This window comes from Haemorhous mexicanus, chromosome 2 (genome assembly GCF_027477595.1).
Source record: "Haemorhous mexicanus isolate bHaeMex1 chromosome 2, bHaeMex1.pri, whole genome shotgun sequence".
NCBI lineage: Eukaryota > Metazoa > Chordata > Aves > Passeriformes > Fringillidae > Haemorhous > Haemorhous mexicanus.
The window spans coordinates 56,077,056-56,094,117 of NC_082342.1; the positions used below are offsets into that span (position 1 = coordinate 56,077,056).

Sequence of the window (17,062 nt, forward strand, 5' to 3'; positions counted from 1 at the left end):
GGGCTGACAGTGATGGATAGAAACCCACAAAAGCTCTGGCAAGTAGGAAGAAAACATTCAATCACCAAGTAAGTATATCAATCAATTAATACTGGCCCAATGATGAAAAAGATGTTTATTAATGAACCATGGCAAACTGCCTATGTGTCTCATTATCAAAGACTCTGACCCCTGAAACTGTGACTTCTGTTCATGCTCTACCAAAAAAAAAATTCGTGAAGATGAAAGATATTTGAACTTAGGATTACCTACTATACCAGACTCATTATTATTTATTTGGTCTCATTAATCTGTTGTATAGAACATATCAGATGAGAGAATCTATGCTAGGAAGCCCTCTAAAAAGGGGATAATATAATATAAAGCAGATTTCAAAGAGGGACTATGGTGTTATCTGTATTTACCTATTCTAGACCACACACAGGCACCTTCAGAGCTGCTGGGCATGCTTTGAGCAGTAAGGAAAGGAACTCCATGTGTCACTGGGGCCAGATGACACTGCATAAACAGCATTTCACCACACTCACCCTGCAAAGAAGGTGATCACTGTCAGAGTGAGTGGTTCAGAAACACCTGAGTAACACATGTTAAGTCTGTAGGACCTGATCAGATGCATCCCAGAATCCTAAAGAAACTGGCTGATCTTGTTTCCAAGTCACTCTCCCTCATATTTGAAAAGTTCTGTCAGTCAGGTGAAGTTCTCAGTGACTGGAAAGAGGAAAACATTGCACCCATTTTTAAAAAGGGGAGAAATTAAAACCTTGGGAACAGCCAACCTGTCAGCCTCCTCTCTGTGCCTGGGAAGGGCATGGAGCAGATCCTCCCAGAAGCTGTGCTAAGGCACATGGAGGGCAGAGACATGATTTGAAGCACCAGCACAATTTCACTGAGGGAAATTCCTTCCTGACCAAGCAAGAGGTGCTCTATGACGGAGTGACTACATCAGTGGGCAAGGGAAGGGTTGCAGATGTCATTTGTCTGGACTTGTGTAAGGCTTCTGACATCGTCCCTTGCAACAAGCTTCTCTCTAAAGTGGTGAGAGATGGATTTGATAGGTGGACTGTTCAGTGGATAAAGAACTGGCTGGATGAATGCATCCATAGAGAGATCATCAAATGATGATGCATCCATAGAGATGATGTCCAAATGGACCTCAGTGACAAGTAGCATCCCTCAGGGATCTATACTGAGACTGGGACTGTTTAACATCTTCATTAATGACACAGACCAAGGCATTGAGTGCACACTCAGCCTGTCTACAGATGAGATGAGACCAAGCTGAGTGGTTCACATGCCTGAAGGACAGGATGCCATTCAGCGGGACCAGGACAAGTTCCTATGGGGACACCATGGGATTTAACAAGTCCATGTGAAAGGCACTGCACCCAGTTCAGGGCAGCTTCCAGTAACAAGACAGTCTGGGGAGTGAAAGGATTCGGAGGAGATGGAGTTGAGGTACTGGCAGGTGAATGCTCACAGCCCAGAAACCCAACCCTATCCTGGGCTACACAAGAAGTGGGATCGGAAGGCCAAGGGACAGGTTTCTGTCCCTCTACTCCACTCTGGTGAAACTCCACCCAGAGTGCTCTATCCAACTCCAGCATCCTCTGTACAGGAAAGACATGGACTGTTGGAGCTGGTCCAGAGGCATACAGTAAAAATGGTCACAAAGCTGGAGCACCTCTCTTCTGAGGAAAGGCTGAGAGTTGGGGCTGTTCAGTGTGGAGAAAAGGTGACTTTGGGGAGATCTTGTGGCCTTCCAGTACCTAAAAGGGCCTTACAGCAAAGATGGAGATAGGCTTTTTACTAGGGCCTGTAGCAATAGCAATGAGCTAATGGTTTTAAACTGAAAAGGGGTAGATTAGGACTAAATATAGGGAAGAAACTTTTTATGATGAGGGTGGTGAAACACTGGAACAGGTTGTCCAGAGAGGTGGTAGATAACCCATTCCTGGAAACATGGAAGATCAGGCTGGATGAGGCTCTAAGCAGCCTGATCCAGTTGAAGATGTCTGTGCTTATTGCAGAGGCACTGGACTACATGACCTTTAAATGTCCTTTCCAACACATTCCATCCTATGATTCTGTGATTCAATGATCCAAACTGTGAAGGGGAACTGGGCATTGTTTCAGACACTAACAGTTGGCACACGCCCCACACCAGGGTTTCTCTAACCAAATGGTGTGTATGTGAAATTGTCCCAGTGCCTGACAGCAATCCTTGGCACAATGCCATTTACTCATATACAAGCAGTCACAGCAGCTGACAGGTTTGGATTTGGGGATGAGAATTGAAAAACTGAAAAACAGCCCATTAAAGAATTAAGAATTACTCAGCCTTAGTTCACCTGTGATATTTTTTCTCTGCAGAGCAGTGAATTAAATCTAGACCTGCTGGAATCATAGATCAGTACTCTCTTCATTAGACTATCCTCTCCCTAATGATTATGCTCATCTACCCCATCCACTATGGCTCTTTAATCCAGTTCTGATTGATTCAAGATCAGTGATGAAAAACAGGCAGTATAAAATAGAATTTAGCTACTGGAGAAAACACCTAAGAGATAAAACAAGAAGAAAAAGCAGAATAAATTATTTTTAGTGTTTTTGAGAAGAGAGAGATGAAAACTCCTCAGCATGATTCCTATAATGGAATAATATTTTACTGCACATTACTGCAAATTTTCATGGCACGCTATTACCCTCACAGCTGAAAACTTGCACCTTTTAAATAACTAGGAATAATTGTCTGTACAAGCAAAGGTTGGTCCTGGACAGTGCAGTAGTAACTCAGATAAGGGAAAAGTACAAAAGGTGTCTTGGGGCAGTAAAGTAAAATACAGTCATGGAGAAATGTAAAGAAAATTCATGAAACTGGGAAGAGATGGAGTTTTTGGTAGAGAATCAAAAGCATCAAATTGCAGACATATTTTAGGTGAGGGCAAGTAGTGGCAGATTCCAGGGAAGTTACGGATGTGGGGGAGTTGGGAGAAATCTAAGAAAATACCCTTCTGAGAAACACCTGGAACAACAGGACACTGAACAAGTTTAGCACATGACATACCAAGGCAAGAAGGATCAAGTTTAACAAGTCAGGTGTGGATAGCCATACCTGCACTCTGCCACCTACTCTTACAGTCAGCAAAGAGAAAGCAGAATTTCTAGAGTAGTGGGAAAGCAAATATCTCACATAGGTGAGTTGCTCTTTAACTTTCTCATTTTCTCCTCAGTGATTGTTGGGGAAGGGGATAGACTGTCTTACAGCTGCAGTCTGGCAAGATGTTTCCAATGTCACATTTTCTAGAAGAAATGATGTTAAGCAGAAAGAAGAGGAAAAAAGGACTTTGTCTATGATGTCCTGGATAAAGACACAAAACTGATTTGTTCAAACATTCAGAAAAGATCAAATGACCTTTTATTTGTAAAAGGGAAATCAAAGGCACAGCTGTGATATTTAAGTATAACTGACTCTTCTTTCTTTGGGCCCAAGTGCTTCCTGCATGTCTGGATAGAATTCAAGAGGTGTCACCGTCATAAGCAGAGAGTGATGGCTGTTATTTCAGTGTTGAAGAAACATAATTTAAAAGACTGTAAATACTTGGCAGAAAAAAGTGAGAAAGGTGAAGGCCTGAGAGATAAGTTTGGAAATTGTCTGTGAAATATACTAACTGCAAGAAGACAGCAAACAATATAAAGAAAATAATGAGTACGAGAGGTCTCTAACAACAAACCCACATTGATTATGCTAACCAGAGCAGAGGATGCTGAAAAGGAATCTAGAAATATTAAAAAAAACCCTACAGAAAAAAGCAGCCTTCAGGTGAAAAGGAAAATACAGAAGAGTAGCAAAAAAACTAGGTATACTAAAACCAGGAACAGTGAAAAAGACTAAAAAATGCATCTTAGAGTCAAACCACATAGAATTGAAGTATTTTTTCTCTCACTCAGGTTTGTTGATGTCCTTCTGTTCTACACAGGATAAATAAATTAATATTGTTCTAAGGAGTGGAAAATGGTAAGAGAAAACATAGCAACACTGTATTTGCTGTAAATCATGATGTTGAGACTCTGCAGTCCTCTGTTTGGTGACCCTGATGAATTTCTGTCCCCCCTGGAAATGCAAACAAAACCTTTTGACATGTAACAAAGCCAACCATCACTTAATTTGATTAAATAACACCCATTATTGGCTCTGTGGTTGAAGGAAATTTACATAGCACATCAATGGAAAACAGGAAGAGCAGAAAACAAATTGAGCAGCACATAAACAGTAGAGTTTCAAGGTAAATATATGATGCTTTTGCAATGTCAGCCAGGGAATACAAGGCAAATAATCCCTGATCCTTAGTCAAAGGAACTAAAATGCAAATTCAATAACTGAACCATTTGTGAGAAAAAAAAGCTGAATGATCACTGTTTTCCCATTAAAACAAAAGACATGAACTCTTGATCTCTTGGAAGCACCACGGGAGATCAAACAGACATGGAGATCAGGCTCAGGCTACCTGAATGTTTAATGGGCAGCTGGACCTCAGTCTAAGATGACCCCCTTGTTTCTGGTCACAAAGAGACAAGTTAAATCCTATCTATTTCAGGAAAAGTACTTTAAATACTTTCCTGAAAAGTCATATGTAAATGTGAACTCTTCCTATTTTAAAATGTATGCACCAATCTTTGCATTCATTATGTGGAATTTCAAAGCAGCAGTAGGAAGGGGGGCAGGGGAATGGCCTGGCAGAGAGCTTTAGAATGGTAATTACACTGAGGAATAAGGTCCATAATTTCTCAGGGGTGGAGAGGTATTAATCTGCCTGTGTGAATGGACATTTAGTCTGTGAATCTGATAAAATACCAATCAAAACAATTTTACAATGCAAACAGGTAAGAATATGTTGGCTTCTGCAGAACTGGTGGCAGGAGAGATAAATAATCTTATTTACTCCTGAAAAAAGTAGACCTGACACAGTGATCATTAAGCCAGTAAATGTTGAGATAAATAATGTACTTTAGCTACTTTGGAGAGTTCTTGCCCTGAATAGGAATTTGTTTTCCTACTAGATCTTCACATCAGTGGCTGAGGCACATCATCAGCAATATGAGATTGTATGTGATTTTTAGCAGAATTGGAAACAAGCAGCACTAAGTCCAATGCTCAGGTTTAACAAGTATTTAAGAGAAAGCAAGAAGATTCCGCACGCATGTTGGCACTGCATGTAACTTTACATATCAAAACAAAATACATTATATATTTTACATATCAAAACAAAATACATTATATTCATTTTTTTCTTAGCACACCTAAAAACCCTCCATAAAACCAAATGTGTTGCTCAAAATCTGTCGTCTTCTCCTTTAAAAAAATACAATAATGTACTATAGATTATGATATTTTTATGGAGGAGAGATCATTTTCAATGGATATACTGGATAATTTAGGAAGACCTAACATGTTGATACAGAGACAATAAACCATAGGCCATTGAAAATTATAAGATGTCCTTGTTTTATTTGAATATTGGCAATGAAACCACTTACTTTGAGTTATCTTAGCAGTTTCCTCATCCTGAAATTATATGCTTTGGTGAATTTTACAGTACATTACCCCATCAGCTACTCTAGATAATATCCATCTACTTAACTACTGCATCAGTAAGAGCCTTAAATGGGCAATAAACACTATATTTTACTCTAGGAATATTTATCACACAGGAGAGTAGCATGGAGACACTCCTAATTTTATTCAAGGGAGTTGGTTAAAATGTTTCCTTGGGTGGCTGGAACTGATCCATAGAAGATAGAATAAATCTAAGAGCTGACCCTATATGTTTGGTTCAATAAAGACAGAAGAGCTGTAACTTAGAAAAACCTGACTCACAATGCTTAGGAAAATAAAATTAAAGCTTTACATTAAAACATACTGGTTACATATGGCATCCTCTAAATCTCATCTAGCATAGAGGCAAGGAACTCTGTTGTAGGCATTTTTAGGAATGTGGCAGGGTATTAAATCACACTTATATTCCTCTGTTCATTACTTCATCATGTGTTTCAGTTGACTAGCACAGCTTTTGTAAGCACTGTATTCATTATGATTAAAATGTGCAGACTAATTTGGAGAGTAATGGATGCACATTATCCCAGATACTGTCACCTTGGAATCTGATTACTCTAACCAGAAGCCATTTCGGAGATGAAAGGATTATAATGTCTTCTAACCAATATTATTCTGAAGTGAATAACTGGCCATCTCCAATGCTTTGGAAACATCTATTTTAAATGAACTGTGTGCTTTGTTTCAAGGGACAGTGAAATGACTATTCACTTTTTGGTCACTTCATTATATCTTTGTGTGTAAAAAGACATTTCATTAGCTTTTAAATGACAGTTCACCACTCTTTGGAGCACCTTCCTCTTTCAGGCCCCAAGTTTCTTCAAGGGAGAAGACTTCCAAAGGTTTGCAGCCAGAGATCCAGCATGTTAGAAACTTTTTGTCAAAGAAGGCTGATGTGCCAGCACATGACCCGGGGGTCTTTGTTCGTCCCTGCTCTTGACTGGCTGGCACAGGGACCTATGTGACCAGACACAAGATGACATAAATTAGAGTTCCTGAGCTCCTCTATGCCTGTGGCAGGGCTGCAGCAAGGACAGTTGCTGTTTGAGGAGAGGAAACAGCAAGGCTACTTGATGGCTCTCTCCGTTTCCCAGTCCAAAGCATCTTGGCAGAGATGGGACTCACCTTCCACGCACACGGAGTGGTGCTATTGCAACTATAAATTATCGCTGGTGGCAGGGAACTTGAAAATGCTGAAGTGCAATGCTGATCCCAGTGGCCAGTAAAAATGGGCTTATCTCTGCTTGGATGTGGTAAGAACTCTATGACAAATGCTTAAAAATGCTTTGATTTCCTTTCATATGTGGTTTCCTTGCACTTGAGATCATTTTTTGCCCAAAATATCTCATTTTATGAGGGCTTTCTATCATTTCATGCATTCATGTGGAATACATACAAAATGTCCACACGTGTTCTATGCCTTTGGAAAGAAGGGATGTTCTGCTGGAAGATACTTAAAACAGTGGAAAAAAAAGACTTTTCACAACAAGTCCATGAAAAGAATGTAAAAATGAACACACCCAGCCTCAAATGAACATTTTATCCCATTCAGTTTTACTTTTTCATGTTGCATTTATAATAAATTCTCTAAAGAAATTAAAATCTCACTCTTTAGTTCCCCTCACCAATTTTGACTACATACTTTGGCAGTAGACCTGTCTGAAAGTTGTGTAAAATTGTCTTAGGGGCAATAATTTCTCACTTAAAAAATCAAAGATTAACATAAAATGCAAGCATTATAAAATATTACAGGGCATTTCCATTTCTCAAGAATTTAACAGTAGGACAGTTCAGGACAAAATAAGAAAAGATTGCACAGGCCAAGAAGAAAAAAGCATAAAACCCAATATTTTGTTTGCTCTTATATTTGTCTAGTTTCCTGTCATTGCTGCAGAAGATTCACAAATCACATCATACATCTCTTGAATTGCTAAGCCTCAGGACCTCCAAACACAGATGAAAGATTGAAGAAGCCTTATTTAATTTATCTTTAAAATGTTGGTGATTTTCTTTTTCACAGTTTACCTTTGAAAATGCAACAATTTTCAAGGAGATTGTTGCCAAGTACAAGGAGTTCATTACAAAATCCATGAGGTTCCACCAATCGTGAATGTAGTCCTGTAGTCCACCATCCCACATCTGTTTAATTTCACCCCAGATAAAACCTGTAAATAGAACATAACTCATTAGGCATGAATATTAAGTTTAAAAAGGCTGTGACTATTCTAGACACTTAACTCATGACAGATTGATTCTCCTTACATCTAGTGTAAAGGGAAGGTGGATAAGTGCTCTAATTTACACATCTAGATAGGAAAAATTTCATCTTTTCACTATTTCCAGAATAATTTGTCACACAAAACCACCACAAAAAAGCTGCTTCTACAAGGACAATTCCTTTGGTTTTCTTCAATCTCTTTCTCATTGTATCCTAAATAGTATAAAATGGGTCTTAAAATAAGTTACCAGTGTCAACTCAGTCCTTGGCAACTGATGTAATGTATTTCAGACTGGAAAATTTATGACTGCAGGTCAATCCAACACAATTTATTTTATTTAGGACCCACATAATATGGAAGAGAATTTCCATTGTTATTGTCAATGCTGAGATAAAGTCTCCTTCTCCATATGAAAGAGTAGTGTCTCCAGAAGACAGTCTTTTGTTGACACCTTCCTTTGAGACATGAAGGAATTGAAACTGTGTTCAGGTGTGCAGAGCACACCTTGTGCTAGACACAGTGAAACAGAAATACTCAATCCAAGTGGAAAATCTTGCAACTTGTCTGACATGAACTTGGTTTAACAGCTTCAGAAACAACTGAAATGTGTGTGGAGACTCTTTAATGCTATAAAAATTAAAGCCACTCTGAAGAACATACTCCACATTACTGTATGTTAATAAGACAACACAGTACATTTAGGTGCACATTTCATGCTATTATCTACAGAGATTTTTTGATAACAATGCCATTACAACTTTTAATTTTTCACAGTTAATTATTTTCTTGTAGAATTTTCTTACTTTGTGCTCATTAGAGGGGGAGAAATAATGCCAATCTCTCACATATTGGTGTTGAGTTACAGTAAATTCAACATGTCTTTCTTTCACCTGCTGTTTTATAAAATGATAAACAGATTTCATGCAGGGGCCTACAGAGTTCTGCATTTCCTTACTACGAGCCTAATTCTCCTTAAACCATAGCATTTTGTTGCAGTTGGTCTTCTAGCTGACTGGAATGAAAACTTGTGATTTTTCTCAAAGATGATCTGCATGAAGTAATCTCTGGCCTACCCTTGTTTGTGCCAGGTAGGTTTTTGAGTTGTTACAATTTAATTTTCTAGTCTATTGGCTTAGTTTTTCCATCTCCTGATTGCTTTCAAAAGGAAAAATGTCCCCTTCCTCACTAACTTCACCCTCAAACCTCAGACACACGGTCCCATCTTGTTTATATGTGTCATCACCAATAATCACAAGCCTCAGAGGTATCTGAATCATCTGACTGATCCAGCAATTTTTATTTTCAAAGGATTAGTTTTCAGCCATGCCACCATCACCATTTCAGCATTCTGCAGACCTGGGGCAGCACATTCTGAGGAAGGACCTCGCTCAGAACATGTAGACAGGAATGTGGAATAGCCCCATTTTACTGCCTACAAAAGCCTAGTCAGGCTGACTGCAACACTACTGTAGTGTATCAGATAAAACTAACCCAGAAAATACAGCACTGTTACTAAGTGAACACTTATTTTAAAGATGCAATCAATTGCTCTGTGTAACAGGGAGAGAACAGCTGAACATGATTGCAGGACAAGTGTCAATATCCTCTAACAGCACACCTTGCTACAGGGCTGTTAGCTGCCCAAGTGCCATCACAAAGGCAACACACCTTCACAAGGCTGCTAGGGCAGGCTCCTACATGCCTGCCCATTTCAGCCAGTGAAATGATTTAATCACCTACTCTTCAAAGACCTGGTCAGTCGTGACACACGGTATGGACAAGGTGACAGCAGATCTGCCTTCCCCTTCTCTCTACAGTCCTCTCCAACCTTCATCACACAGTCCATGAACTTGAAAATGTCCCTGCGTGCCCTTCCACTGCCTTTTGGGCATAACTTGTTAAGACCTAACCATCATCAGGTCATAAAAGCAGCTGCTTTGTGTGCTACTATGTCCCTTTCACATGTCAGACACTGCTCTGAATCACTGCTGCTGCACCTGCATTATAGCACAGAAAAATCACCACAGCAGGAGAAGACCTGGCTCCAGGCTCCAAGCTAAAGATATGGCCCCCAAGTCTCAGTGCCCCAGAACAGTGCCTTGCTCTTTTTCATTTTAGGAATTTTCACTTAAAAGTCGCAGGATCTTGACATTGTCAAGACTGCCATGGCACAGGAAGCAAACAGCTGCATTGACAGAAGATCCCCAAATTAAAAGGCTTTGCAGAAATCAATACACACATTCACAGACTGAAAAAAACTTTTTTGTGACTCATCAGAGTTAAGGATTGTCTTTAAACTACGCTTTGAAAACAGAGCAGTAATAGGTTGGGATGGAAAATAAGAGGAATGCTTTAACAAGAGGCTTTAGGTTAATTGAAGTTTTCTGCCAAGATATTCCATGGTTCACAACCAGCCAAAGACATGAACTGACACAGACTGCAGCAGGGCTGTTCTCTGTAAGACTGTTGCTCAGTATTGTATGCTTTGATGGCACTGCCTAAAATATAATGGGATTATGTACAGATTGAAAAAGAAATGCTGACTAATGCTGCTGCACTTGATCTGTTTTGTGAGTGAAAAGCCAGACTGTTTTTCCAAGCACTTCCTGGGCTTCAGAAAATGAAATGTAATTTTAAAGTTGACATTAACAGAAAAATACTGACCTATTATAAAATAGTGAAGAGAGTATATGGCTCTTGTAAATTTGATCATTTTGAATTAGAAACACAATTAATCCAAGCTACCAGTAATTTGGAAGTCATTTGGCAGCTGAAAGTTCTGAGTATACTTTGACATTGTAAAGGTGGTGGTTTGAATTACTTTTGGTTCAAGACAACTTTTATGCTCATCCTGATGCCTGTTCTTTTTAAGAAAATAGTAATGGAAAACTGTAAATCCCATATTTTTGCTGGGTGTAAGAGAGATGTGACAGTTTGCTCTTCTTGCCAGCCAAAGCATCTAAGTACAAACTCAATATATAAATACAGTTACTGAGATCCTACGTGACTCCAGAGAACTTGAAGCTACGCTGATGGACAGATGGATTCTATGTTTGTGAAAGACACACAGCCCACATATGCACAGGAGAGCTGCCCACACATGTATTTTTGAAAGCAAATCTTGGTACCAAGTCCTAAGGTTGATTGCTCAAATTCACAATTCCAGGGCAACCTCACCATGACAGCTGTGATCAGAGTCTTTGCAGCTACCAGGTCTCCACAGCTGGGGATGGTTAGCAGGGCTCATCTGGAGCAATCAGTGCTGGAAGGACTGGACTCTCTAGAGTTCTGTAAATCCTCCCAAGTGTGCCTCAAGGGCTATCCTAGAAAAGTGTACTCTGAAATCCCAGAGTCTTTACACAAGGCTGAAGATGTCTCTAAGGCCTGGTGGGCTTACATGATGAAAGTATTCTGAACAACAAACCTCAGGGATTCCCAGCTGTGCTGTTTAGGTTTAATTTATGGCAGCCAGAGGCCTTGAAATATTTTGTAAATCAGAACTGTATCTTTTTACAAGAAGGAAGTGTCTGGGGTGAAGAAGTCAGACCACCCTCACCTCCACAAGCTCTGACACAATATGCCAATTTTCTTCAGTCACATTCATTGGGAGAATCAGGAAAAGACTTGGAAAATCGATGGGGTGTTTTTTGGTTGGGTGTTTTGTTTTTTTTTTTTTTTTTTATGACAGATACATCCAGGGATCAGAGCAGAATTATCTCTGTGACCTTGTGCACTTTTCTACTTGGAAGATTAATGGATAGCTGGATAGTACCTGATTTTATTATGAAACGAGGCTTTAGGGCATTTCCAAACACGACCTGACATGACAGAAGAGAAGATATGCAGTGACAAGACTGTCTAATAGAGGCACTGCTACAGGTAGGAAAGAGATACAGAGTCCAGGCACTGCCTGATTATTAATGTGCCAAAGAAGCAACATTACTGCAAACTGACAGAGCTCATGTCAGAGCTACACTTTCAGCAACAAGAAAGCTGACATCCCAACAAAACAGAGGGGACACTGCCAGCCTGCACACAGGTATTGGGGAAAAACTGCTAAGAGAAACCAGCCAAAGACAGGGAGCAGATCTAAGAGCAAGAGCATTTTAGGCAGTCAGGCTGGGGACAAGTTGCTTGTCCAAAGCCCTCTTTTAGCTCCCTGGCAGGAAACAAGAATCTCCAAGGCAATAATCCTGTCATCTGCAGGTGGGTCAGTCTTCCCACTGGCTGAAAAGGAAGTAATGGAGGATCAGGCCTAATTAAAACAGATGTCTAGCTTCCAGATGTCTGCATTTAGGTGAAATAATTCCACTCAGAGCAGATTTCACTATTTTATCTGGATATTCTTTGCTGTATTTTGTTTGTCTCTTTGCTCTAATTGTGTCTTTCCCATCTCTTCACACCAGTCAGATTTAACACCTGCCTCTTAGATCCTCACCTATCCATTCCATGCTGTTATCATTTATTGCCACTTACAAGGAAATGATAAACATGATGCATCTCTTCCACCTCATTAATCAAGGATTTTAATTAAAAAGTTGAGGGTAAGACTTTCAAATACTTGCTGCATTGTTTATGCCCACATATTGGAGCAGTAAAAGGGAAATAACAGCATGGATATTTTGAAACAGCTTGAGATGACAGAGAAAAATTTTATAAATGCCTATGTTTTTATGGGATGAAATAGATAAATTCGGGGCAGGAATCCCACAGACCACACAGGGCCCTGGGAATGACAGACACCATGGAGAGGTTTTGTAAAGCATTGTGAATTGTTACACATGCAAGCTGATCAATTGCAACCATTTGACTGAAGCCCAGTTTGCCTGAAGCAAGAAAGGAACTAAAACTGATAAAATTAATTTGAAGAAATTAAATGAATTTGTGAGCTAAACATTTTTTGGGTAGCAAAATTTTCTGAACATTAATGAAAAAAGTTGTTTCTTCTGAAATAAATCCCACATATCATAAAATAAGTTTTATTCAAAGCAACAAAATTAAAAAATTTCTTAGAAAAACAAAAAGCACTGAAATAAAAATGTTCTTAGAAACAAAAATATATTTCTTTAAAGTTCTCATAACACTTTGAAAAATCCTTAAGAATTTAGAAATAGATATCACATACTGGATATGATTAATGTCTAGAAGCATCAATGAATATACACTGATAAGATTAGCTTTTATTTTAGATATTTATCTATAGATTTTGATTTTGAAGCTGTATTTCCAGTCTTGAAATCATTGGATATTAGATTCTGAAATGTTTTTTCAAAAAAGTGGATTTGCTTTTCTTTTCATAAATTAAGACTTGCAACTTTGAGCAGGGCAGCAGCCCAATACTGTTACAAAAATTCTGTTTCTTTGGATAAAGCCTTGGATTAAACAGAGTATGTTTTTCTAACTTCTGGTTAGAAAACATTTTGCTTCTATCCTGTTTGATCCTTTATAGCTACCTAGAGCTGTAATTTTACTCTGAAGGAGCACATCTCTTAGTCTCACGCAGAAGAAACAAACAACAAAGAAATAACTTCCCTCTGAAATCCATTCAGAGGTGTTTTAGGTTCTAAGAAAAAAACACAGACACAGCCTGTCTAAATTCCTATGTTGTACTGAAACTTGAGCAACTGCAAAAAAAAAAATTCCAGCAACTGTGGAAATTCACAAAGATTTATGCCATCTCTACAACACTGCCTTTTGTGGTTTATAATTATAATTGTGGTTAAAGCCTCACTGTGAACAATAACATCAAAAATTATCAGAGAGAGATATTAAAGGCAATATCCTGAACTATGTTTGGGCTAAAAAAGTTTTGTGGATCCCTTACTAACTCTGTCCTTACCTTTCCCACAAAAGGTTTGTTGCTCTGTGCTATTTTTGTTCCTTACCATAAAGTGATGGGAAGCAAGAGGTTCCTTGGGATCAATCTTTGCATGCCAAGATCAACAACTGCCTTTCAGCATGTTTCTTGGAGAACATATTTTTCCTGGGCTGTGAATCCATTTAACTGACAAAATCAACTTTGCTCTGCTATGTGATGCAGAGTTTTTCACAGATACAAGAAGTGAGACAAGCTGCTAATGATCTAAAGCTCAGTGAAGCAAAGGAAAGTCCTTCCAGGGAATTCAGTGAGTATTGGTGAGGAATGATAAACTCTTCTGTTTTACACCTGGGCTGATGAACTGATCTCTGCTGAAGGTATATGAAGGTAACAAGAGGCACCCTGCCATAATTCAGGGGCTTCCACTCTCTGGAGTATATTTTATTAACAGAGTACAACTATTTCAAGAGAACATGGGCAAAATCAAACACACACCCCTGGCTTTCCCATGGGTAAATGCCTGTTTGTGAGGGGAACAACTGTGCAGTGTCTGGGTCCTGTGTCAGGTCAGGTAAAAAAGTGGGAATGACACGGCCAGAGGCACCATTAAAAGTACTTCCAGGGGAAAAGTGACCTGGCTTTTATTTTTTTTTCTTTTTAAATAATAGAAACAAAACGTTTTTCTTTGGCTTCCATTTTGGAAATAATAAGACCATTCTAGACCAAATCTTAAAGTACAAAGAGCCACGTATCAGCCAATATCACCAACAACCAAAGAATAAAATAAAATAATCTATAGAGAAAACATTTATCTTAAATACTTTCAGCTTGAGTTAAAGTAATCAAGTAAAAGGTCATATTATGGCAAGATACAGGCAGTCTGGAGAAGAAGAGGCTCTCCTGATGTTTAAATAAATAATTTAATTACTGAGGCTAGTTTTGGAATACTTACCAAAGAAGAGATATTAACTGGCTGAAGTGAACTTTATAATGGAAGCACACCAAGCTAAGTGGGATCTGGACCACTTGATGTATAAGAAGAAGCTGAGGGAGCTGATTTTGTTCAGGCTAAAGAAGAGAACGCTAATGTGAGGAAAATAGACTCAAAGCTCAGCTGGTTAGAGCATGGTTCTAAATACTGCCAGGGTTGTAAATTTGATCCCTGTATGGGCCCTTCACTTAGGAGATGGTCCTTGTGCGTTCCTTCCAACTGAGAATGATCTGATTCTGTAATGCTGTTGTCATCCACTATTGAAATTGTTGGTTCTGAAGAGCCGGACCCAGACTTGTTCTAGAGGTGCACACTGGAAGGACAAGTGATGGTTGCATGTTGTGGCATGGGATATTGCTGATACTATCAGGAAAAAAGTTTACCAGTTGCTAGACACAGGCATTGTGAGACAGAAACTATGAAATATTAATCCCTGGGGAAATTAAAGATCTGACTGTGTAGGAACCTGAACAATGTGACCTGTCTTTGCAGTCAGCCTGTGTTTAGCAGTAGTTTGGATTTAATGGCCTTTTGTGGTCATTATGTGCATTATTCTTCCTTAAAAAGAAGTTGTGTTCCTGCTTTGTCTAAGGTTGTTTTTCTCCTCTGTGCTATATATGTCACCACTGGTTATGTACTGTTTCATCTTGCCAGCCACAGTACTCTCTATATCTGCTCTCTGAAACATGTCAGTTCATACTAAATGTTTAATTTTTTACACCACACTTTCTTGACCTAATTTAGAAGATGATGTACACTGTACTTGCCCCCTCTGTGATCAGTTATTGTGAAGTGTCTTGCTGTGCCATCAGTCTGGATGTACATTGTGCCAAGGACTGACAAGACCGTACATCCCCATACATCCCACCAGCAGTTTGCTAACCACAAATGTTTGCAATTTTGCACAGTTCCCAAACATCCACATTCTCTATAGATTCGTGTACTCCAGTAGTATAAACCATTCTGACAGAAACAATGGGGAACATATTGTTCAAGAGATACAGTAATGCTGTACTCCTGCTCCAGGCAGGCTTTTGAACAATGCAAATAAAATTAACGTTTAAATATGACCATAAAAGAGCATAAAAGTCATCAAAAGAAATCCCCTAAAACGTTTCCGTTGCTACAGTCATCCTGAAAAACTGGCAGGGAGCTTTTTAACCACAACTACTGAACTCTAAATTTTTCTAGTTGATGCCTTTCTCCTCTGAATTTCATAGCATTTGCTGGTGAAGAAAATGCCCACTGTGAGGACACTTAGTACAGTCACTGCTAGGTTGGAGGCCTTGGTTTATGGCAGAGGAACAGCTGTGACAAACACAGAGAGATCAACTTCATCCTTACATGAGCTGCAGTCAAGGCACACAGAGGGTAAAGTAGTGTCTTGTTGGATTTCCCCTCTGAATCACTGCTATCATGCTTAGGGACTATGATGACAGAAAAAGCTGTTCCTCCTTGTTTTTTTTCCCAAGATGATATTCTTGATTTTCCTGTTCATTTTTCAATGGTGATGAATTCCCAAGTATAGTAAATAGGCCTATGTTTCTGTAGTGTGAACCAACAGCCAGTAATAAGATGACAATTAATTTTCCTTCTGAGCCAAAGCTTGTTTCTTATTTTTTTAAGTGCAAGGACAGGAGATTCTGACTCTTCTTACTGAGAAATTTTTCCACAACTACTTCTTAAGGTTATGACAGCCTTGTAACACTGACTTACTGTTCCACAGATAATCACCACATACTGGAGCACCACTTGTGTAATCATCTAATCATGTAAAAGACAAAATTAATGCAGAAGTTTCCTCAAGAGACTTTTAAAATGTGAAGTCGATAGTCTCCATGGAAATGTAGCCCAATACAAGTTTTCCCTCTGAGCTTCCTACTGTAGGGACACTTTTAATTATGTGCTAATTATGCACATACAGCCTTCCATTACATAGTAGTTGGCAAATGCTAATTACTATTTGCTCACTGGAGAGCTTAGGTTACTATGGACAGTCTTGAAACTTCTTAAGTTGCATGAAATATTTGTGTCCTGAAGTTCATGTCGATGAGAAACCTGCAACGAGTTCTTCTTCCTCTCTGAATATTAAGAGAGATTGAATTGAAATGCAAACTACAACCAGAGCTATTTGAACTAAGAAAAACAAGCAAAAAAAAAAATCTATTGTTTGAAATAATAATAGTTTCGACATGTAGTTGCTACTCCAGGATATTCTTTCCCAATATCCCTTGGTTGTGTTGCAGGTTTCAGAGACCCTAGAGCCATGCTTGTTTTTACTTATATAATAAATTTTTTTTTGTTTACATCCAGAAAATGCAAAAGTACCTCTATGTACCTCAGATATAGCCTCTCTTGAAGAGTGCTTCATTTACTCTTATTAAGGTTACTGCATAGTTTTTTAGTTTGAAGAGATTAGACAA

General features: G+C 38.9%; 1 protein-coding gene across 3 annotated transcripts in view; it reads right to left on the reverse strand.

Annotated features, from left to right (window-relative positions):
- The window catches only part of TRPC4 (transient receptor potential cation channel subfamily C member 4), a 130,918-nt gene that overhangs the window by 17,136 nt on the left and 96,720 nt on the right, over positions 1–17,062 (reverse strand). For all 3 annotated transcript variants that reach the window (XM_059838918.1, XM_059838920.1, XM_059838919.1), the window contains one exon: positions 7,637–7,776. In XM_059838918.1, the coding sequence (XP_059694901.1) occupies positions 7,637–7,776 (140 nt within the window). The remainder of the gene's footprint in view (positions 1–7,636; positions 7,777–17,062) is intronic.